This window comes from Pristiophorus japonicus, chromosome 18 (genome assembly GCF_044704955.1).
Source record: "Pristiophorus japonicus isolate sPriJap1 chromosome 18, sPriJap1.hap1, whole genome shotgun sequence".
NCBI lineage: Eukaryota > Metazoa > Chordata > Chondrichthyes > Pristiophoridae > Pristiophorus > Pristiophorus japonicus.
Window position 1 is genome coordinate 98,242,438 of NC_091994.1, and position 24,022 is coordinate 98,266,459.

Genomic DNA, 24,022 nt, shown 5'->3' on the forward strand with positions numbered 1-24,022 from the left:
TATTGAAGAGGAGTCCAGAAGTTCTTTTAAAAGGGAGGTAGATAACCGCATAATAAAGAGGAATGTTAAAGGGAATAGGAAGCAAGCAGGAGAGTGGGAGTGGGGAAGTGGTGCCTCATGGAGAGAAACACTGACACCGGCTCGATGGTCTGAACGGCCTGTTTCAGTGCTGGAACGTTCTATGACGACAAAGCAAGAAAAGGCTATTCAGCTCTTTAATTAAAAGCTAAATATTGCAGATGCTGAAAATTTGAAATAAAAACAGAATGAGCTGGAAGCAAATAGCAGATCAGTCAGCAGCTGTCGTGAGGACAATGTTTTGGATGTGGCCCCTCCTACAAAACTGAAAAATATGGTGTGGACAGACATATTCTTTAGCTGTATATTCATTTTTAATTCCTGCCCATTCCATTTTCCATTTTTCCCATTCACTCTGAACTTGTATTTCCTCAACTATTCGTACATACTTTGTTTATATAGAATATACAGCTCAGAAACAGGCCATTCGGCCCAACTAGTCCATGCCGGCATTTATGCTACACTCAAGCCGCCTCCCATCCTTTCTGATCTAACTCCATCAGCATAACCATAAATGTCCTTCTCCCTCATAGCTTCCCCTTAAACGCATCTATACTATTCCTCAACATTCATCTCCACATTCTCACCACTCTTTGGGTAAAGAAGTTTCTTTTGAATTCCCTATTTGGTTTCTTGTTGACTATTTTATATTGATAGCCTCTAGTTATGCTCTTCCTCACAAGTGGAAACACTTTCTCTGTATCTACTCTATCAAAACCGTTCATCATTTTAAAGACCTCAATTAGGTCATTCCGCAGCCGCCTTTTTTCAAGCAAAAAGAGACCCAGTCTGGTCACCCTTTGCTGATAGATAAACCCTCAGATGGGTTTGGGGAGTTTTTTTTCCCAAAACATCGAGTAATATTTCTGATCACTCTTCTCTAAACGAAAGGAATCAAATTTCACACGAATGCTGGAATTCTGAAAATTAATGACACGTCAAATCTTCACTTGCACAAATCTCAGTACCTGAATCTTCCATTAATGAAGGGTCAACTTTTGGGGACAGGAAAGCAATGAAGAGGTTCAGGTGGTAAATCCCCAAGGCGTACGTCACAATGTACCATCCCTAATAAGAAAAACACCTAAAATTAGCATCCAGAGACTTGGGGTCCAGGTATGTAGATCATTAAAGTGTCATGGACTGGTACAGAAAATAATCAAAAAGGCTCATGTAATGCTGGGCTTTATATCTGGAGGACTAGAATACAAGGGGATAGAATTATGCTACAGCTATACAAAGTCATGGTTAGACCACAACTAGAGTACCATGTTCAGTTCTGGGCAGCACACCTCAGGGAGGATATATTGACCTTGGAGGGAGTGCAGCACAGGTTTATCAGAATGATACGTGGACTCCAAGGGTCGAGGCGAGATTACACAAACTAGGGTTGTATTCACTGGAAATTAGAGGGCTAAGGGGCGATTAGATTCAAGTTTTCAAAGTATTAAGGGGAACTGATAGGGTAGAGAGAGAAACTATTGCCACTGGCCAAAAAATTAGAGCCAGAACTTTCAGGAGTGAAGTTAGGAAACCACAGGGTGGTAGAAGTTTGGAACTCTTTCGCAAACAGCAGTTGATTCTGGGACAATTGTTAATTTTAAATCTGAGATTGAGCGATTTTTGTTAACCACAGGCATTAAGGAACATGGGCCAAAGGAGGGTATTGGAGCAGCAGAGCAGGCTCGAGGGGCTAAATGGCCTACTCCTGTTCCCTACTCCTTCTTATGTTCCTATCACAAGCCCAAGAAAAAGTCAAACAGGATGGTTACTGTCCATTTTTGGCATCTTTGATCCTTCCTGTGACAATCAGTGTCTAAGGCATGCAGACCAGGAAGATCCTGATATGATCCCTAGTCTGTGTCGAGTGAACTGGCCTCAGGGTGGGGAGGGGCAGTTGGCCTTAGTGTCCCAGGCTATTCCGGGGGGGAACAAATTAGCTCCTGATCACTATCCTCAAACTGCTGCTGCAGGTGGACTTCAGATGAATTTGACTGTGATGCTCCACGTAGTCAGATAGCCTGGCAACACCCACTGTCTGGATTTGCAAAGAAGTGCGACACTTGGAAAGACTTCCAGAGGCGAGACAATGACTGTGGAACTGTACCCCAGAAAAGTCAGCTTGTTCGGGAGAGCAAACAGGGAGGGGAGGGGCAAACAGAATGCTTGCCAGCAATTAGACAGGTTGTTAGATCTAAAACCAGCCTCTACTACAATTACATTTGCTGCAACGTCCATTCAGTAAGGATTAGCTGGCGCTCATGGCCTCTCTCAAAACACAAGGGTAACTGGTGTGCCTCACCGGCTTTTCCACCATTGCTACTGCCAATACCGCACTCAGTTCAGGTGGCAGTAGATACAAAATGGGACTCTTTTACATCAGGCCACAGAAACTCATGCCATCAGTTTGGATTTGAATCGAGGTCGCAAAGGTGAACGGGCAGTGTCTAACCCATCGCCCCGCACTGTGCCCCACCTGGAAAATCTCCACAGCAAAAAGAAAGGTGTGGGGGTTTGCTTCTCGGTTTTCTGTTGAAGACCAAGGCTAGAATCTGCGCTGAGACAATACTTTTACGGTGAGATTAACGGGCTTTGTTGCGTGGTTACCGGGCGGACAAAACAACGTACTCACCTGCAGGATATAAACTCTAATCATGTAGACTGCACCAAAGACAAATGTTACAATCCATCGAATAATGCCGTAGGGTGTGGACTTGTCTAAGAAGGACTGGTAGACCTAAGGAGAAAATAATATTCAGCGTTTATTCATATCTTGATTTTTCCTTTAGCAGGTTGGAGCAGCCTGCGGATTAATGCACAGCCCCACCTGGGAGCGACGTTCAGATCGAGAAGGTGTGGAGTTGGTGATCTCAGCCAAACACAGCCGCGGACGGCTCTCGGGGGTCCTGGGCTGGGGTAGAGACGTGGGCGATAGTCATCCAGGGTTTTTGCTCCGGAACGCTACGCAGGGGCTCATACTGAAAGCTGCTTGTGTGGCAAGAACTGAGAAATCCATGCCAGTGAGTCTCTCTCGCTCCCAATAAATTGATAGCCTACCAACACGGTGGCCACGTGCGCCACGGGACAGCTAGGTAGCCATGGAAAGATACTCCAGCACGAATCAGTGCCCGCTTGACAGGAAGGGATAAAAAAATGTTTTCTCTGAACTATCAACAGCAATGGGATCCTTAAAACCTCCCACTTCCAGCACATTTCAGTCTCCTCCCTTTCCATTGGGATCTAACCCCTTACAGACCAATAGTGTGTATTCATACTTTTCCAGTTTTGGTTCGGCAAATGCTGGATTAAGCTCACATTCTTAAAGTGGATAAATGTAGGGTTCCCCATATTTAATAATTAACTAGAATTACCTAATAAACTACGAGAAACAGGAATTTCCTTCCCACAGAGACAGCAATACTCCATTGTGAATTGGGAGATTAGATGATTGTTAATTACCCCGTCACGGTGCGGGGGAGAGATAAGGATGATCTTACCTGTCCAATCTGTGTAAAAAACCTGCCGACTGCTGATGGTTTCCCATGAATGGCATCTCCACTGCTATCCCCTTCTGACATACTGTTTCTATTGGAAAAACAGAATAGATTTGGAGAGAGGCTGGACACCTTATTTCTCACATTACCTTTACCCCTCCCAACCGTTGCAATTTCCTCCAGCTCCCCGTCCCTCCCCTCACTGTCCTCTCCTTCAACTGTGCAATCCACCAACAGTGGAAGAACTTTCAACCATCTTATCCCCACAATGTAGTACTCCTTCCTAAAATCCCTTCATCGTGCTATATTGTCTCAGCTGTGACTCAGAGGGTAGCACACTTGCCTCGGAGTCAGTAGATTGTGAGTTCAAGTCCCACTCCAGGAACTCGAGCAGGAAATCTAGGCTGACACTCCAGTGCAGTACTGAGGCAGTGCTCAGATGGACGTGAAAGATCCCATGACACTATTTCGAAGAAGAGCAGGGGCGTTCTCCCCGGTGTCCTGGCCAATATTTATCCACATAACAAAACAGTTTATCTGGTCATTATCACATTGCTGTTTGTGGGAGCTTGCTGTGCGCAAATTGGCTGCCGCATATACAAGTGACTACACTCCAAAAGTACTTAATTGGCTGTAAAGCGCTTGGAGACGTCCGGTGTTCATGAAAGGCGCAATATAAATGCAAGTCGTCCTTTTATATCTTTCCCCATCTTCACATGCCTCCTTAAAACCTCCCGCTTCCACCATATTTCAGTCTCCTTCCCTTCCATCCTGCTCCTGCTCAAGTTTCACGGCCCACAGTGAAGCACCTTGGTATGTTTCACAGTGTTAAAGAAATGGCAGTAGTAGTTGTTTCATCACCCTGAACAGAAAGCGCTACCAACCCCAACCCACTCTTACTCTTCCTGATTGAAGCTGTAGGGGGTACAAAAGCATAGTGGACTAGCAAGTCAGAGGCTGCAAATTTAAATCTCACCCCAACAAGTTATGAAATTGAATACAATATAATCTGTGGGCCTGCACTATTAAAAGAATGACCATGAAAACCACTAGATTCTGGTGTAAACCCAACTGGTTCATTAATGCCTTCAAGGAAGGGAAGGGAACCGGCCATTCCTACCCAATCTGACCAACATGTGACTGTCCCAGGCACTGACACGTAATCTCCTCTGGGCAGCTAGGGATGGGCAATCAATGCCACTTCGCCACTGTTGCCTTATCTCAAGATCAAGTAAAAACTTGTGATGCTGGATCTTTACCAAAATATCAACTGTAAAGTTACGATGATCTTAGGCACAAAAGCAACCAATGCACCCGATGTTACAATAGTGGGTTTAGAACACAAACAATGAAATCAGCTCCTTTAATTAGCGGGTTGCTATGATATGCCAGACTCAAGACTTTAGAAGTCGGCTAAAGCATTCTGATGTTTAAAGCTTTCCAGCCCGTCTGTGTGCTGATCCGGCTGGAGCTCCGGATCGGAGGCTGCTCACAAAGCGCACACCGTGGGATATTTTAAGCTAACAAGATTGTGAGGGGTTACATTGTCGTGCGCCTGCTCTAAGAGTTCGGGGAGAGACACCACATCTTTTTTGTTGACAAGCGCACAGTGTTGTTCAACCAAAGAATAATTAAGATTTCATCAGGAAACATAATTGAAGGAATTCTGCGCAAGTGGCACAGTAGCATTGAGCAGCTAAAGGTTTCACAGGAGGGAGTGGGGTGGTTTAGATATCAATCATCAGTTTACACTTCAACTCTGGTCTCAGATCTGAGTCTAATTAATTTTCAGGAAAATAGTCCAATCACAACATCCATATTCACCACTGGTCAGAGCCCCTTACATTTTTATAACATGGGATTCTATTTCTGCCAGTGTTTTGGGATCACGCTCTACGATTACATCCAGTCATGATGAAAGAACACTGGTTAGTGGTGAAATTCATTGTTATGATGATAATCAGATTTACGGGATTGTATCTTTCTGAGAAAACCACCAACAAGCAGCCTGCTGAAACATAGAAAATAGATGCAGGAGTAGGCCATTCGGCTCTTCGAGCCTGCACCACCATTCAATCAGATCATGGCTGATCCTTCACTTCAGTACCCCTTTCCCGCTTTCTCTCCATACCCCTGATCCTTTTAAAAATAAGGGCCATATCTAACTCCCTCTTAAATACATCCAATGAACTGGCATCAACAACTCTCTGCAGCAGAGAATTCCACAGGTTAACAACTCTCTGAGTGAAGAAGTTTCTCCTCATCTCAGTCCTAAATGGCCTATCCCTTATCCTAAGACTGTGTCCCCTGGTTCTGGACTTCCCCAACATCGGGAACATTCTTCCCGCATCTAACCTGTCCCGTCCCGTCAGAATCTTATACGTTTCCATGAGATCCTCTCTCATCCTTCTAAACTCCAGTGTATAAAGGCCCAGTTAATTCAGTCTCTCCTCATAGGTCAGTCCAGCCATCCCCAGAATCAGTCTGGTGAACCTTCGCTGCACTCCCTCAATAGCAAGAACGTCCTTCCTCAGATTAGGGGACCAAAACTGAACACAATATTCCAGGTGAGGCCCCAACAAGGCCCTGTACAATTGCAGTAAGACTTCTCTGCTCCTATACTCAAATCCCCTAGCTATGAAGGCCAACATGCCATTTGCCTTCTTCACCGCCTGCTGTACCTGCATGCCAACTTTCAATGACTGATGAACCATGACACCCAGGTCTCGTTGCACCTCCCCTTTTCCTAATCTGCCGCCATTCAGATAATATTCTGCCTTCGTGTTTTTGCCACCAAAGTGGATAACCTCGCATTTAACCACATTATACTGCATCTGCCATGCATTTGCCCACTCACCTAACCTGTCCAAGTCACCCTGCAGCCTCTTAGCATCTTCCTCACAGCTCACACCGCTACCCAGTTTAGTGTCATCTGCAAACTTGGAGATATTACACTCAATTCCTTCATTCAAATCATTGATGTATATTGAAAAGAGCTGGGGTCCCAGCACTGAGCCCTGTGACACTCCACTAGTCACTGCCTCCCATTCCGAAAAGGATCCGTTTATCCCGACTCTCTGCTCCCTGGCTGCCAACCAATTCTCTATCCACGCCAGTACATTACCCCCAATACCATGTGCTTTGATTTTGCACACCAATCTCTTATGTGGGACCTTGTCAAAGGCCTTTTGAAAGTCCAAATACACCACATCCACTGATTCTCTCTTGTCCACTCTACTAGTTACATCCTCAAAAAATTCCAGAAGATTTGTCAAGCATGATTTCCCTTTAATAAATCCATGTTGACTTGGACCGATTCTGTCACTGCTTTCCAAATGCACTGCTATTTCATCCTTAATAATTGATTCCAGCATTTTCCCCACTACTGATGTCAGGCTAACCGGTCTATAATTACCCGTTTTCTCTCTCGCTCCTTTTTTAAAAAGTGGTGTTACATTAGCTACCCTCTAGTCCATAGGAACTGATCCAGAGTCGATAGATTGTTGGAAAATTATCCACTATTTCTAGGGTCACTTCCTTAAGTACTCTGGGATGCAGACAATCAGGCCCCGGGGATTTATCGGCCTTCAATCCCATCAATTTCCCGCCTAATTAGGATATCCTTCAATTCCTCCTTCTCATTAGACCCTCGGTCCCTTAGTACATCGGAAGGTTATTTGTGTCTTCCTTCGTGAAGACAGAACCAAAGTATTTGTTCAATTGGTCCGCCATTTCTTTGTTCCCCATTATAAATTCACCCGAGTCTGACTGCAAGGGACCTACGTTTGTCTTCACTACTCTTTTTCTCTTCACATATCTATAGAAGCTTTTTCTGTCAGTTTTTATGTTCCAGGCAAGCTTCCTCTCGTACTCTATTTTACCCCTCCTAATTAAACCCTTTGTCCTCCTCTGCTGAATTCTAAGTTTCTCCCAGTCCTCTGGTTTGCTGCTTTTTCTGGCCAATTTATATGTCTCTTCCTTGGATCGGACACTATCCTTAATTTCCCTTGTTAGCCACGGTTGAGCCACTTTCCCTGTTTTATTTTTACTCCAGACAGGGGTGTACAATTGTTGAAGTTCATCCATGTGATCTATAAATGTTTGCCATTGCCTATCCACCGTCAACCCTTTAAGTACCACTCGCCAGTCTATTCTAGCCAATTCACGCCTCATGCCGTCGAAGTTAGCTTTCCTTAAGTTCAAGACCCTAGTTTCTGATTTAACTGTGTCACCCTCCATCTTAATAAAGAATTCTACCATATTATGGTCACTCTTCTCCAAGGGGCCTTGCACAGCAAGATTGCTAATTAGTCCCTTCTCATTACACAACACCCAGTCTAGGATGGCCAGCTCTCTAGTTGGTTCCTCGACATATTGGTCAAGAAAACCATCCCTAATACACTCCAGGAAATCCTCCTCCACCGCATTGCTACCAATTTGGTTAGCCCAATCTATATGTAAATTAAAGTCGCCCATGATAACTGCTGTACCTTTATTGCATACATTCCTTATTTCTTGGTTGATGCTATCCCCAACCTCACTACTACTGTTTGGTGGCCTGTACACAACTCCCACCAGCGTTTTCTGCCTTTTGGTTCCGTAGCTCCACCCATACCGATTCCACATCATCCAAACCAATGTCCCTCCTTACTATTGCATTAATTTTCTCTTTAACCAGCAACGTCACCCCACCTCCTTTTCCTTTCTGTCTATCCTTCCTAAATATTGAATACCCCTGGATGTTGAGTTCCCTGCCTTGGTCACCCTGGAGCTATGTCTCCGTGATGCCAACTACATCATATCCATTAACTGCTATCTGTGCACCTCATTCCGAATACTCCTCGCATTGAGGCATAGAGCCTTCAGGCTTGTCTTTTTAACACACTTTGCCCCTTTAGAATTTTGCTGTAATGTGGCCCTTTTTGTTTTTTGCCTTAGGTTTCTCTGCCCTCCACTTTTACTTTTCTCCTTTCTATCTTTTGCCTCTGTCTCCCTTTTATTTCCCTCTGCATCCCTGCATAGGTTCCCATCCCCCAGTCATATTAGTTTAACTCCTCCCCAACAGCACTAGCAAACACTCCCCCCTAGGACATTGGTTCCGGTCCTGCCCAGGTGCAGACCGTCCGGTCCCACCTACCCCAGAACCGGTTCTAATGTCCCAGGAATTTGAATCCCTCCCTTCTGCACCACTCCACAAGCCACGTATTCATCGGAGTTATCCTGCGATTCCTACTCTGACTAGCACATGGCACTGGTAGCAATCCTGAGATTACTACTTTTGAGGTCCTACTTTTTAAATTTAGCTCCTAGCTCCCTAAATTCGTCTCGTAGGACCTCATCCCGTTTTTTACCTATATCGTTGGTACCTATATGCACCACGGCAACTGGCTGTTCACCATCCCTTTTCAGAATGTCCTGCACCCGCTCCGAGACATCCTTGACCCTTGCACCAGGGAGGCAACATACCATCCTGGAGTCTCGGTTGCGGCCGCAGAAACGCCTATCTATTCCCCTTACAATTGAATCCCCTATCACTATAGCTCTCCCACTCTTTTTCCTGCCCTCCTGTGCAGCAGAGCCACCCACGGTGCCATGAACTTGGCTGCTGATGCCTTCCCCTGTTGAGTCATCCCCCTCAACAGTACCCAAAGCGGTGTATCTGTTTTGCAAGAGGATGACCGCAGGGGACCCCTGCACTACCTTCCTTGCACGGCTCTTCCTGTTGGTCACCCGTTCCCTATCTGGCAGTGTACCCTTTACCTGCGGTGTGACCAACTCACTAAACATGCTATTCACATCATTCTCAGCATCGTGGATGCTCCAAAGTTCATCCACCTGCAGCTCCAGTGCCGCAATGTGGTCTGTCGGGATCTGCAGGCGGATGCACTTCCCGCACACGTAGTCGTCAGGGATACTGGAAGTGTCCCTGACTTCCCACATAGTACAGGAGAAGCATAACACGTGTCCGAGCCAGAGAGCAACTCCGCGCCGTCAAAAGAAGTTTCTTGTTAAATAAAACCCTGATGATTTGGGTTTTTTTGTAACTTTTTTTTGCACTTAAAAGGTAAGGAATCAGAAATCTCTCTACATCAAGCACCCACAGCATCATGGAGAGTTCCCTTTATTCTAGCCCAGCAATGTGCCTCAGCCGTAACCTCAGCAAAGCACCCGCTCTGGTGTGACACGTTATTTCCTGCACCAACCATCCTGTGATCTCTCAGTGAGATCGTTAATTTGTGCTAAATTAGCAGTTCAGTGCGGCAGCTGAAAACTGGGCTGTCAAAGAATGTTATATTCTTCTCAGGGAACAGGCTGCAGAAGCTACTTGAACCCAGGACATTTTACAGCCAAAAAATACATTGGAGTACAAGGGTCGCTGTGAAGTCCATAATATGACAGGTAGAGAAACTGAAAGGGCAGTGGACAGGCACAGATGGTGACCACATTCACAACACGGAACGGGCAATCAATAACCAAGTATTGATGAATCAAAAGGGTATCATCCTTAGCCCAGTGGTAACACTCCAACACTTGAAATCAATCACACCATCACCTACCCCAACTCTTTTTTTTTTAAACAATTCATCTCCCTCAGGTCTTCCGTTATACCTCGATGTCAGCCTTGGCTCAATGGTAGCACTCTCGGCTAAGTCAGAAGGTTGTGGGTTGATGAGTCATCCAGGCTGACACTCCAGTGCAGTACTGCACTGTTGGAGTTGCTGTCTTTCGGATGAGACGTTAAACTGAGACCCCGTCTGCTAAAACAGATTATCTGGTCGTTATCACATTGCTGTTTGTGGGAGCTTGCTGTGCGCAAATTGGCTGTCGCATTTCCTACATTACAACAGTGACTACACTTCAAAAGTACTTCACTGACTGTGAAGCACTTTCGAACATCCCGGGGTCATGAAATACGCTATATAAATGCAACTTCTCTCTCTCTCTCTCTCTCTCTCAAATGCAGAGAGAAAATCAAGGCAGTGTTAAAAGCTGAGAACAAAACAACATAAAATGACAGCCGAGGGGGCTCCTGGGGTGGTGAGAATTAGAAGCAGTAACTGAAAAGGAGAACACAGTCAGATACTGCTCGACTGAGCGAGAACAAAAACAGAACTAACTTGAAATGAAGACTTGTGAGAAAGTATGTGAGGAGATCGACAGTACAAATAGCACAGAGTTAGCAAATCAGACACTGCTCTGTCAGGCACTTGGGTCAGATCTAGACTGCCCTGAGCCCAGGAAAATATTCAGAAGACTAACGGAAGAGTAGAGAGGTGAGGGAGCCAGCGGACGGACTTCTCCATTTTCCTAAGTAATGAGCTGATACAGAAAAGGTAATGGTGGCTGTACAGCCACCTAAGAACTCATGTTAAGAGTGAAAGCAAGTCTTCCTCGATTCCAAGGGACTGCCTGTGATGAATATGTTGGGGCGGAGTGCAAATAGAAGAGAAAGGGGAAAAGATCAGAACAATGTCAATTCCTGGCATCACTCATTTGCTTTAAAAGCAACACTGTCAATTACTTAGAACAGAAATTCCCAACTATAAACAACACAAGGGTGTTTCAGGAGAACAGGGCACACAATCAGTAAATGTGAAAGGATCAAACGATACACAGAAGATACAAACAAAATACATACTAAAAACACAGCAGTTCCGGTTCTGACAGAACAACTTTTGGCAAAACTTGCCGAAATTCAACCAAACTGTTAATGAACTCCACACGATGCGGCAGATGGAACACTTTTGTCTAAATTTTGTCAGCCATACAACACATTACCCAGGGCAGTGTTGACTGTGATAAACAGTTAGTCAAGTCTTGTATCGCCCACACTGTTCTAAAACACACAAGCCCCATCCAGTATGTAGCACTGGCTCTGCACAGCAAGGCCACATCATGCAGCTAAACAACCCCCAACTGATTCATCAGATGATACCTGGGCTAAAAGGGTTACATTATGAGGACAGGTTGCATAGATTCGGCTTGTATTCCCTAGAGTGTAGAAGATTAACGGATGATCTAATTGAGGTGTTTAAGATGATTAAAGGATTTAATAAAGTATATAGAGAAACTATTTCCTCTGATGGGGGCGTTCAGAACAAGGGGGACATAACCTTAAAATTAGAGCTAGGCCATTCAGCGGTGATGTCAGGAAACACTTGTTCACACACAGGGTGGTGGGATCTGGAACTCTCTCCCCAACCCGCCCAAAAAAAGCTGTAGAGTCTGGGTGTGAATTGAAAACGTCAAAACGGAGATTTAGGTGAGGCGAGGGTAACGAGCCACATTCCCTGTAAGCTGCGCAGCCGCCGATTCCACACATAGAAACATAGAAAATAGGTGCAGGAGCAGGCCATTCGGCCCTTCGAGCCTACACAACCATTCAATATGATCATGGCTGATCATGCAACTTCAGTACCCCATTCCTGCTTTCTCTCCATATCTGCTGATCCCTTTAGCCGTAAGGGCCACATCTAACTCCCTTTTGAATATATCCAATGAACTGGACTCAACAACTTTCTGTGGTAGAGAATTCCACAGGTTCACAATTCTCTGGGTGAAAACGTTTCTCCTCATCTTGGTCCTATATGACTTACCCCTTATCCTTAGACTGTGACCCCTGGTACTGGACTTCCCCAACATCGGGAACATTCTTCTTGCATCTAACCTGTCCAATCCCGTCAGAATTTTATATGTTTCTATGATATCCCCTCTCTCTCTTCTAAATTCCAGTGAGTATAAGCCTAGCCGATCCAGTCTTTCTTCATAAGTCAGACGGGACCGGCTTTTTCAACCTGTGCGAAACTGTGAATTGGCCGCGCAGCCGCTTAAAGGGGCCGTGAGCCCTAAAAGGAATTAGGGGGAACACTGGTATCAAGGGTTACAGAACCAAGGCGGGTAGATGGAGTTAAGATACAGTTCAGCCATAATCTCACTGAATTGCGGAACAGGCTCGAGGAGCTGAATGGTCTACTCCTGTTCCTATGTTCCTAACTGCAAATCTTCCATTCGATTGGCCAGGAAACACCAAAGAGTAAAATCCCTATACATGGTGTTTAGAAGGCTGAGAGACCCATCTGGTCCATTGAAACCCCTGTACAAAACTTTAAGAATGCAGGGAAAGGGAGCGGATTGAAACCACAACAGGAAATGCTGGAAATGCCACGGTATCTGTAAAGAGTAAAGAGGGTTTGGACATTTCAGGTGTGTGCCCTTCATCAGAAATGGATTTTGAATTGGATGAAAAGAAATGTAGATTGCTGCAGGCAACTGCTAACATTCATCTCTCGAGGTTGGAGACACTGGGAATTCATGCAGACTTCTTGGAACGCTGGAAAGAATAAAAGATCATGTGGCTGGAGGTTCTAGAAACATGCTTACACTACTGAACTTTCAAAAGAGGCTCTGCTTGAATCTGCAGGATACAAAGGCTTGGCCCTTACCTCGGCATCAAGTTGAGGCCAATTGTACCTTATTCACTCAAGTAACTCAAAACAGATTACAACATCCATGTTGGAGATAAGGGTGATGTAGTGTATTTTCTTCATGGGTTCTTTGCTTAAGAATTCATAGCAACACATTGCTATTAAGAACTAGTTGGTTTATTAGCACAGGTTTAATAATCATACTACACATTATCAGTTCATCCACCAGGCTCACAACCACCTGCCTCATCGTGGATCCCCAGAACCAAAATGGCTGGGGTTTTATTGAGTCTTGTGAACATCACGCGACTGGCTAAGCAGCTCACAACAGCTCACAACCGATCTGGGGGATACTTCACAACAGCTCTACAACCCTGTGAGCATATTCACAGGTGCATACATTACAGGTGAGAAAATGCAAAATTTAAGTGTAGCACTGAAATCAACCTGGATTCTACTGACCCAGCTTTCTTCAGTCATCAGTCTTAAAACGTACAGAAATTATTATTCTGCACACCCTTCGAAGTGTGCAGCAAGAAATGAAGAAACTTATCATATCAGCTCCACATATCACTGCACTGCCATAGGGTGTAGGGACCCGCACACTGCTGCTATAGGGTGTACGAGGCCTCGCACTGCCGCTATAGGGTGCACGGCCCCTCGCACTGCTATAGGATGCATGGTCCCCCTCACTGCCGCTACAGGGTGCAACGAGGCCTCGCACTGCCGCTATAGGGTGCAACGAGGCTTCGCACTGCCCCTATAGGGTGCACGAGGCTTCGCACTGCTGCTATAGGGTGCACGAGGCTTCACACTGCTGCTATAGGGTGCACAGACACACGCACTGCTGCTATAGGGTGCACAGACACGCGCACTCGCACTGCTGCTATAGGGTGCACGAGGCCTCAGACTGCTGCTATAGGGTGCACGGGTCATCACATTGCTGCTATAGGGTGCACGAGGCTTCGCACAGCTGCTATAGGGTGCACAGACCCGCACACTGCTGCTATAGGGTGCAGGGACACGCGCACTGCTGCTATAGGGTGCATGGGCCCTCGCACTCGCACTGCTGCTATAGGGTGCACGAGGCCTCAGACTGCTGCTATAGGGTGCAGGATATTTGGACAGAAGCATGTTATACTTTCATCCCAACCACTTCCTTTCTTATTATTGCTCTAATCTGCAGATGCCCCTGTTACTGGGCTGTGGTTGCACAGACACCAGCCATCTCCAGGAAATGGTTTTGCCTCTGCACATCCATTCTTCATTTGCAAACCTGGACAGTGAACACTGGCGGGCTCTTCGCTGTGGATCCAACTCTCAGTAGGCATGCACTTTCCAGTGGAGTCACCACGGAGTGATCAAGAACAAGAATCCGGCTTATTTTCCCCTCCTTCGCCCAAGTGGATGCAAAGACCAATCGACCGAGATCAGCTGCCCAAGTATAGACTGGGAATTGAACCTGGGATCATCAGAGCTTTCTTCTTAAAATCCAAAACATTACTGGCCGAAGATAGAACTTTCTTCTTTAGTGACTCTCAATGGGCTGTGGAGGTCACCAGCTGAATCTCCAGTCTGTGTTAAGGATACTGTGTTGAGGTTACAGAGAGAACACCGTGTAAAAACAAGTAAGTAATGTTGAATTTTTACCAGTGATTTGGCAACAGTTTATAGGAAGTTAGTTCCAGTACAGGAAGGGCATTAGAGTCATGGAAAGAGGAAAGGTTCACTGAAATAATAGCAGGAACAATCTAGGAAGAATGCCTAGAGAAATTGGGGCTTTTTTTCCACTGAAATTAGTGAAAGCTGCGGAGAGGGGGACATAATCAAGGTTTTCAAAAGTGTGAAAGATTTGAAGCAGTGAAAGATTTCAGTAGACTGCACCATCACTAAAACAAAAGGGGAAATTGGAAGAAGTGTTTTCACCTAGAGGCAAACACGGAATGCTTTACCTCAAGGGCACAGACACACAGGCAGAGATTGTAATATCAGTTAAAAACCAACTGGGTAACTATCTGAAAAGGAAGAATATAAAAAGGTACAGGAAGAGTCAGGGAAATGGGATTAAAGTAGACAGCCCGGATTGAAGAGCTGGCACCAGGATCGGCACTGTGAGCTGAAAGGGCTCCTTCTGTGCTGTAATTTCGGTGATTTTTTTTTGATAACGCTACAGTAATGAAATGGATTTGGTTTATAACGTTAATTAATTTTCCCTTTACATGATAACTATAAGCCATTACTGATGTGTACCAATTCACCAAAGTTAAGTGGCAGTATTTTAAACTGATTAGGAACTGTTCCATAACTTTGAGCTTTAACTTGCAACCTTTAAACTCCTGTTAATTATTCACACGCTCGCGATTACCAAGATTATCACTGTCAACTGCAAGTTCTACCTTAAGAGCAGCATAAGTCATGAATAAAGTTCATCCCGTTTATTTGTAACTAGAGGCCATCAATATAAGATAGTCACCAAGAAATCCAACAAGGAATTCAGAAGAAACTTCTTTACCCAGAGAATTGAGAGAATGTGGAACAGAGTAGTTGAGGCAAATAGCATTTAAGGGGAGAAGGGAATAGAGAGTTATAGAATCAGAAATTTACAGCACGGAAGGAGGCCATTTCGGCCCATCGTGTTCCCACCGGCCAACCAAGAGCTATCCAGCCTAATCCCACTTTCCAGCTCTTGGTCCGTAACCCTGTAGGTTACGGCACTTTAAGAGCACAGCCAAGTATCTTTTAAATGTGGTGAGAGTTCCTGCCTCTACCACCCTTTCAGGAAGTGGGTTCCAAACCCCCACCACCCTCTGGGTGAAGAAATTTCCCCTCCTATCTCCTCTAAACCTTCCCCCAATGACTTTAAATCTATGCCCCCTGGTTGTTGATCCCTCTGCCAAGGGAAACAGGTCCTTCCTGTCCACTCTATCCAGGCCTCTCAATTTTATACACCTCAATCAGGTCTCCCCTAGTCTCCTTTGTTCCACAGAAAACAGACCCAGCACCTCCAAGGTCACTTTGTTCCTCTACACTTTTCAGTGTCGTACCATTTAATGTGTATTCCATTGCCTTGTTAGACCTCCCCAAATGCATTACCTCACATTTTTCCGGACTGAATTCCATTTGCCACTGTTCTGTCCACCTGACCAATACATTGATCATCTTCCTGCAGTCTGCAGCTTTCTTCATTATCAACCATACAGCCTATTTTAGTGTCATCTGCAAACTTCTTAAATCATACCCCCAACATTTAAGTCCAAGTCATTGATATATACCACAAAAAGCAAGGGACCCAGCACTGAGCCCTGCAGAACCCCACTGGATACAACCTCCAGTCACAAAAACACCCATCAACCATTACCCTTTGCTTCCTACCTCGGAGGCAATTTTGGATCCAACTTGCCACTTTGCCCTGGATCCCATGGGCTATTACTTTCATGACCAGTCTGCCATGTGGGGCCTCATCAAAAGCTTTGCTAAACTCCATGTACACTACATCATACGCACTGCCCTCATTGACCCTCTTGGTTATCTCCTCGAAAAATTCAATCAAGTTAATCATACATGACCTTCCCTTGACAAATCCATGCTGACTGTCCTTGATTAATCCATGTCTTCCCAAATAAGATTTATCCTGTCCCTCAGGAATTTTTCCAGTAATTTTCTCACCTCAGAGGTTAGGCTGACTGGCTGTAATTACTCGGTCTATCCCTTTCTCCCTCATCATGCTGATAGAGTTACATGTGGAAGGATGGGAGGCGGCTTGAGTGGAGCACAAACACCGGCATGGACTGGTTGGGTCGAATGGTCTGTTTCAGCACTGAATATTCAATGTAATTTCTCTCTTGAACGGCCTAGCTCTATTTTCAAGAATATGCCCCTTGTTCTTGATTTCCCCACCAAAGGAAATAGTTTCTCTGTTATCTACCCTATCAAATTCTTTTAACAGTCTAAACACCTCAATCAGATCACCATTCAATCTTCTATACTCAAGGGAATACTGTCATGTATTCAACCAGCATTGTAACCCATGTATAAACTGACCTAAGTTGTACACCGTGAGAACACTGACCACTAGATGGGAGACACTCCTAACCTGGACCTTCAGGTATAAAAGGGGAAGCTCCACCCACCTTCGTCACTTGAGTGCTAAGGAATAAAGGACAGGTCACAGACTGACCTTCTCTCAAGCATGGGCCTCGTGTGCATTTATACTGTGTAGTAAGGACGTATCAAATACAAACTAAGTTTATCACATTGCTGTTTGTGGGAGCTTGCTGTGTGCAAATTGGCTGCTGCATTTCCTAGATTACAACAGTTACTACACTTCAAAAAGTACTTCATTGGCTACAAAGTGCTTTGGGACGTCTGACGCTGTATAAATGCGTCTCTTTCTTTCTTATGCAACTTAATCTCACAATTCAACTCTCTAAGCTCTGGTATCAGGCTGCTGAATTTGCGCTGTACTCCCTCGAAGGCCAATATCATTCCTGAGGCGCGGTGCCCAAAACTGAACACAGTATTACAAATGAGGTCTGATCAGGTTCTATACAACTGAAGCATAACATCCTCCTCTTTGTCTTCCAGCCCCCATAAGATAAAGGCAAACATTCCCTTGGCCTTTTTGATTGGTTTTTGTACCTGTCCATTAGCTTTTGTGTACCAACCCCTCAGTCATAGAATTTTATAGCCCACAAAGGGGGCCTTTCGGCCCATCATACCTGTGCCAGCTCGGCCCATCATATTTGTGCTAGCTCTGACAAAACTAGTCACATTTTCCCCATGCCCTTGCATTTTCCCAATACCCTTTTCCCCCCAATTTTTTTAAAATCTAGTTCCCTTTTAAAAGCACGAATAGATTCTGCTGCCACCACAAATTCTTCCAATGCATTTCATGGCCTATCAATCCTCAGTGTAAACAAAGATTCTCTTAACTTTTCTATTTGTTCTTAATGTTAAATGTGTAGAAGTCTACTTGGGGAGTGGTCAGCACTGGCTCAGTGGTAGCACTCTCACCTCCGAGTCCGAAGGTTCCATACTTCAAAAGCACATTGGGGCGTCCTGATATTGTGAAAGGTACTTTTATAAATGCAAGCTCTTTTTTTCTAGTTACTACAAAATACTTTAAAGCAGAACCACATGGAAGAAGATAACGTATTGCTTTACTCCATCTTTACAACACCACACAGAAACCTGGCATTTTGGTTCTGACCAACAGCAAAGATGTCACACTGACAAGTATCGTTTAGATCCTGGATAGCAAACTGAGAGTGGATTGGGATTTGTACGTTCAGTAGCAGTACTCTTCCTCCCTCACCCCACCCCCAACTCATCTTATACAAGCTATAACGTTGGCTAACCTATTCGATTTCTTAATATTAAATGTAATTTGTGTGTCCTGTCCAGTTTCTACAATACTGGTAAATGCTGGAAAAAATGGATGTTCCAATTCAGTGTCCTGCTTCCTGCCATAACTTGGTATCACCTGTAACTTCTGACACTGTACTCACAATACCTTCCACTCTGAGGTTGTTAATAAATACTAACAATAGCAGTCCAGAATTAATTACTGAAACATTCTGTTGGTCACAGGCCCTTAGCCAACACCAGTAGTTTTGTTGCAATTAGCAGCTTCCACAAAATCAAATATAATTGATGTTGAAAGGCAGCCAGTTAATACCTTGGAGGTTAATGGGTGCCCATGGCACCAAACATATTGAATTGTATACAAGATCATAAACTATGACAGCAAAGCTTAGCAATTTACACCCCGACAAGATTACCACCAGTCCCAAGTGTTACTTCATTATAAATGTACTCGCAGATCTCTAGTGGCATTGCATTGGGAGCACGGTTGTGATATTTAAATGCAAATCTGGCCTGTCTTTAAGGCGCAATGCCATGCAGGGGAAATGCTCTAAATAGGTCCCAAGATCAATTGCTGTTAATGAGGGATGTGTGGCAAACTCCTCTCACCAACAGAAATTAACCTGTAATCAACCTCACCATGAATTATTCCATTCTTTAATATGCTTCGGAAACTTTGAAGCGTGAAGGACAGATTCAAACTTTTATACAATTACATTATATGCAGTTTCTTAGTTAAAAGAAACAAATGCTTGCATTTATATAGTCTTTCACAAACTCCAGATGCCCCAAAGTGCTTTACAGCCAATGAAGTATTGTACTTTTACAATGTAGTCACTGCTGTAATGTAGGAAACACGACAGCCAACTTGTGCACAGCAAGCTCCCACAAACAGCAATGAGATAAATGATCAAATCATCTATTTCAGTGATGTTGGTTGAGGGATAAATATTGACCAGGACACCAGGGAGAACGCCCCTGCTCTTCTTGGAAATAGTGCTACAGGATCTTGTACATCCACCAGAGAAGATAGACGGGGCCTCAGTTTAACATCTCATCCGAAAGACAGACGGGCGTCAGCTTGGATTTTGTGCTCCAGTCTCTGGAGTGGGACTTGAACCCACAACCTTCCGACTCCGAGGAGAGCGCAGGTGGACATTATAATTCAATGGGATCATGATCGCTGCTGCACATGTCCCCCTAAGACCACAGGAACATAGGAACAGGAGGAGGCCATTCAGCTCCTCAAACCAGTTCCGCCATTCAATTAGATCATGGCTGATCTGTATCTTATCATCCACCATCAAAGTGACTGCTAAACAGCCGATCATGTCCAGCCCCTGCCGACTGAGCACACTGAATCAAGAAGCACTCGTTCACTCACTCCATCAATGTACTGTCTCTTCTGAGAGTATAGATAAAAAGATCCAATCGAATTCAGGGCAATTAAAGTTGTCCATTATAAGTACTCTCCCCTTCCCAGACAGATTCCTTATTTTGACTAATTCCGTACCAACGACTTCCTTTTCCCGACTTCCTGGTCTGCTCCAGTAATCTCCATTTCATTAACTGCCTTCACTTGGTGTCAGAAGTTTCCACCCTCACCGCCTCAGCTAAGTCACATTTCACTCTTGCTAGCAACCATTTTCTTTTTTAGGGGATGGCAGGAAAGCAGGAAAAGAAAGAATGTGCACTCAAATCAAACCTTATCATGTCCTCACGTCATCCCAATGTGCTTCACATCCAATAACATACTTAGAAGCGTAGACAGTGATATGTAGGCAAACGCAGCAGTCAATTTGTGCACAGCAAGGTCCCACAAAGAGCAAATAACATAAATGTTAACCTGTTGTGAGGGTGTTGGATGAAGGAGGAATATCAACCAGAAGATCGGGAGAGTTCAACGCTCTTTCTGAAATGCTGCAATTGGATCTTTAAATAATAAACTACACCTGTAACACTAACCTGCTGTAAAGACCAAGAAGGACTTAAAGGTCTGTAAGAGATTTGGGACAGAGCTTGAGAAACCTTTTTGTTCACACAAAGCTGTGATTCTGTGGAATGCACTTTAGTGATCAAAGCACAGACTATGTCAAGATTTAAGAATAGATTAGACAAATGGTTGAAGGAAAGGGAGATAAAGAGATACGGGAATAGGGCAGGCACTTGGGATTGGAACACTGCTTGTGTGGAGGATAGACACCAACTCGGGCTGGTTGGGAGGGAATGGCCCATTTGCATGTTGTAACTTCTATCTAATTATGTGTAATCATACCTTGTTCCAGATTCTTACAGCTTGAGTAATCATAGAATTAACAAAAATTCCTCATTTTAAGTTCGGGAAAGTGGAGACACACAAGTTTGTTGTAATAAAGTTTACCTCAGGCAGTGGGCAGGGGAGTGGGATTCCTGGAGCTTTCTTGCAAAGCATGCCCAGAATTACCTCAAATACAGTCTGCCAATACATTTTTTTTTAAATCAGCAGCAATATTCTTAACTGCTGTTACTGAGTATGTTAAGTTAACACATTCTGAGTTTTACTGAGAAATCCCAGTGTGTTCAAGATATAGCAATGGTTTTAAACAGTAAACCGTACACGTAAAGTGACAGTTGTGTCAGCCGGTGGTTCAGTCCAGATTGCTCCTGCTCATCCACAACTCAAAGCTGCTAAAAGGCCACCAGGGGTTCAACACTTTCAAAAATGGAAAAAGATTTCAGATATTTAGAAAATGCTCTGTACAGATTTAACAGTGGAGCAATTTACTTTTCTTTCTCCCCTCCCCTCCGCTGAAGGCACTGGCTCATGCTGGGATACAATTCCAGCAGGAATCACTGGATAATAATTAGGAGCTGTAGCCCTAAATGATCTTTCCCTCTCCTGCTCAGGGCACGGTGAATTGCAGTGTCCTAACTGCTGCTTTGGCTGAGTCTGGTTAACTCAGCATAGACCGGTGAGCCAATCTGGGATCCTCTGGTCTGTGTGCTGAGTTGTGATGTATTTGCCTACAGCCTAGATTGTTTTGGTTTTTGTAATGGCATTTGCCAATATCTTAATCTCTGTGGTAGCAGATCCACAAGCCCTACTGATAATAAATTACTAGATAAAGAAATGAGCGTATATTCTTAATTGAGCATCCTCTATTGCAAGCTCAAATATATTCCTTCACAGAAATTGCAAGTCAGACGCAGATGAAGGGACAATTTTGTTGCAAGGTAACTCCCAAAAAGCTGTCCAGGCCGAGGTCAACTGAAAATTTCAAAACTGAGATTGTTAAGATTTTTGTTGGGCAATATTAAGGGTTACGGAACCAAGGCGGGTAGATGGAGTTAAGATACAGCTCATCCATGATGTAACTGAATGCTGGAAAAGCTTGAGGGTCTGAATGGCCCACTCCTATTCCTATGTCCTCACTGGAGTACGACATCATTTGGGAGGCTGCGGACAATCACATCGCCAGTAGCAGTTCCTGACGTCACCATCAACAAATGTGCCCAGGCTGCTTCTAACAGTTTCACAGCAACAAAAAAAAAAGAAACAAGGGAGGACTGAAACACATTACTGAGCATTAACAAATCTTTATAACAAGAAGCAAAGTGCCCCACCCCCACAGAAAGTAAAAATAGAAAAGATATTTCAGATAGTAAACCAGAATGCTACAAGGGCAATTTGTATTGTTCTTCAATTACAACATCCGTTTGTACGACAAGTTAATTCATATACATTAACCCTGAACTGATTACTGAAGAGTTAGTGTCACAGTGACGGAGGGCAAATAAAACTATGGGTGACAACAAAAGGTAGGGGCTCACATCTCATTGCCCTTGTCAGCACTGCTCAAGATCATGGGACAATCAATGGCAAATGAGCAATACAATGATCCTCTCCCAAAACTGGGTGATTTGAATAGCAGACTGTGACAAATCAAATTGGTTTTAAATAGAATAGGTTTCATTAAATATCAAAGTTACAGTAGATCGGCCTTTCTCTGAAACTGAAACCCAAGATTCAAGACAACACAAAGGAAACACCTGTCATCTGCAAACAGTTAGTCATAGCCTCAGCCCGAGGCCTTTACCTCTGCAGAAGGTGAGAGTTTCAACTATTGAGACACACAAGTGGAAGCAACGTGGTTCGACTACAGCACTCAGAAGACAGGTAAGAGAGGACCCAGCCAGGCGCTGGCCCCGCGGGGCATTGTGGGAACTGTAGTCCTCCCGTCCACTCCTCCCATAAGTGTTTGCTTATCAGGAACTACATCCCCGCAATGCACCGCTCGGGATTTACCCTCGCGCCCTTTTAACTGCAGTCGGTTCTTAAAATCGGTGCAGTTGAGTTTAAAGCTGAAAGAAGAATGAGCTGCAGCGTAAAAGTCCAACTCCCATTCAATAATGTTGGCAGGTTGATGATGTGAGAGAAAAAATTATCGATGTGGCCTGCCGGCGCCCCCAATGCACGCTGGGACTTGGAGTCCGTCGGTGATGTCACGCCGCAACAGACGCAGCTAGCGGGGCCGAAAATAGAACTATAAGTGCCGGCATGCAGCGCGCCCTCGCCGGCAACTTCCGGTCTTTCGATCCGTCAAAGGCCGTAGCGTTACCCTGAGGCAAAAAAAGCGCTGCGGGAGGCCGAAGGGAAAGAAGGCAGCGAAGCGCAACCGTTACAGTTAGGGTATTTTCGGTGGCGTTACCACGTTCGGGCGGCCCATGCCGCTCCCCGCGCTCACTTCCCCGGCCTCTCTCACCTAAGCAGCCACTCGCTCGCTGCGGCCTCCACTCCCCAACTGAACACGTCACTGCGGCCTCGCTCCCGCTCGCGGCCAGACCCAACTGTCCGCAGCGGCACACATCGATCGGCTCCCATCCATTGCGCGGGGCTCAGCGGCCTATGTGGCCACATGGCTCTCACTTGTCAATCACTCGGATTGAGGAAGTTGCAAGATGTCATCTTCGACAATTTCTCCCAGGGAGCTCAATCATCACAAAGACCGATACAGATTGCAAACCCACTTAAACACACGGGGATGTGCTTTTCTCAGCGGCACTATTTCGAAGAAGACCAGGGGAGTTATCCCCAGGTGTCCTGGCCAATATTTATACCTCAATCAACATAAAAACAGATTATCTGGTCATTTATCACATTGCTGTTTGTGGGAGCTTGCCGTGCGCAAATTGGCTGCCGCATTTCCCACATTACAACAGTGACTACACTCCAAAAGTACTTCATTGGCTGCAAAACGCTTTGAGACATCTGGTGGTCGTGAAAGGCGCTATATAAATCCAAGTCTTTTCAGTTGCATTAAAAATGAATGATTCTCATTCTTAATCAACTTTTAAAAAGTTGTTGGGTCCAATGTCGGGGTTGTTCTCAGGATTCGAAGAAAGAAAAAGAAAGACCTGGATTTATATAGCGCCTTTCACAACCACCAGACATCTCAAAGCACTGTACAGTCGAATCTTGCCTTCCTGCTTGATAACCATGCCCTTTAATATTCCTCTTTTTCAAGCAACTATCTAATTCCCTTTTAAATAAATTAATAGATTCTGCTTTAACAATGGTTTGTGGCAGAGAATTCCACATTTTTTAAATCCATTCGTGGGACATGAGCATAGCCACCAAGGCCAGAATTAATTGCCGGTCCCTAGTCACCCTGAGATACAACG

The 24,022-nt window shown here is 44.7% G+C and overlaps 1 protein-coding gene across 2 annotated transcripts in view; it reads right to left on the bottom strand.

Moving 5' to 3' along the window:
* rer1 (retention in endoplasmic reticulum sorting receptor 1) overlaps window positions 1-23,199 on the bottom strand; it is a 39,032-nt gene extending 15,833 nt beyond the window's left edge. The window contains exons 1-4 of one of the 2 annotated variants that reach the window (XM_070860448.1): window positions 23,104-23,199; window positions 3,576-3,663; window positions 2,711-2,815; window positions 1,047-1,146 (exon numbers count right to left, since the gene is read on the bottom strand). In XM_070860448.1, coding sequence (XP_070716549.1) covers window positions 1,047-1,146; window positions 2,711-2,815; window positions 3,576-3,656 — 286 coding nt within the window. In that variant the 5' untranslated portion in view covers window positions 3,657-3,663; window positions 23,104-23,199. Of the gene's footprint in view, window positions 1-1,046; window positions 1,147-2,710; window positions 2,816-3,575; window positions 3,664-22,437; window positions 22,525-23,103 lie in introns of those variants that run through there. The other variant, XM_070860449.1, reaches the window with a different exon arrangement.
* Between the last annotated feature and the right edge of the window lie 823 nt (window positions 23,200-24,022).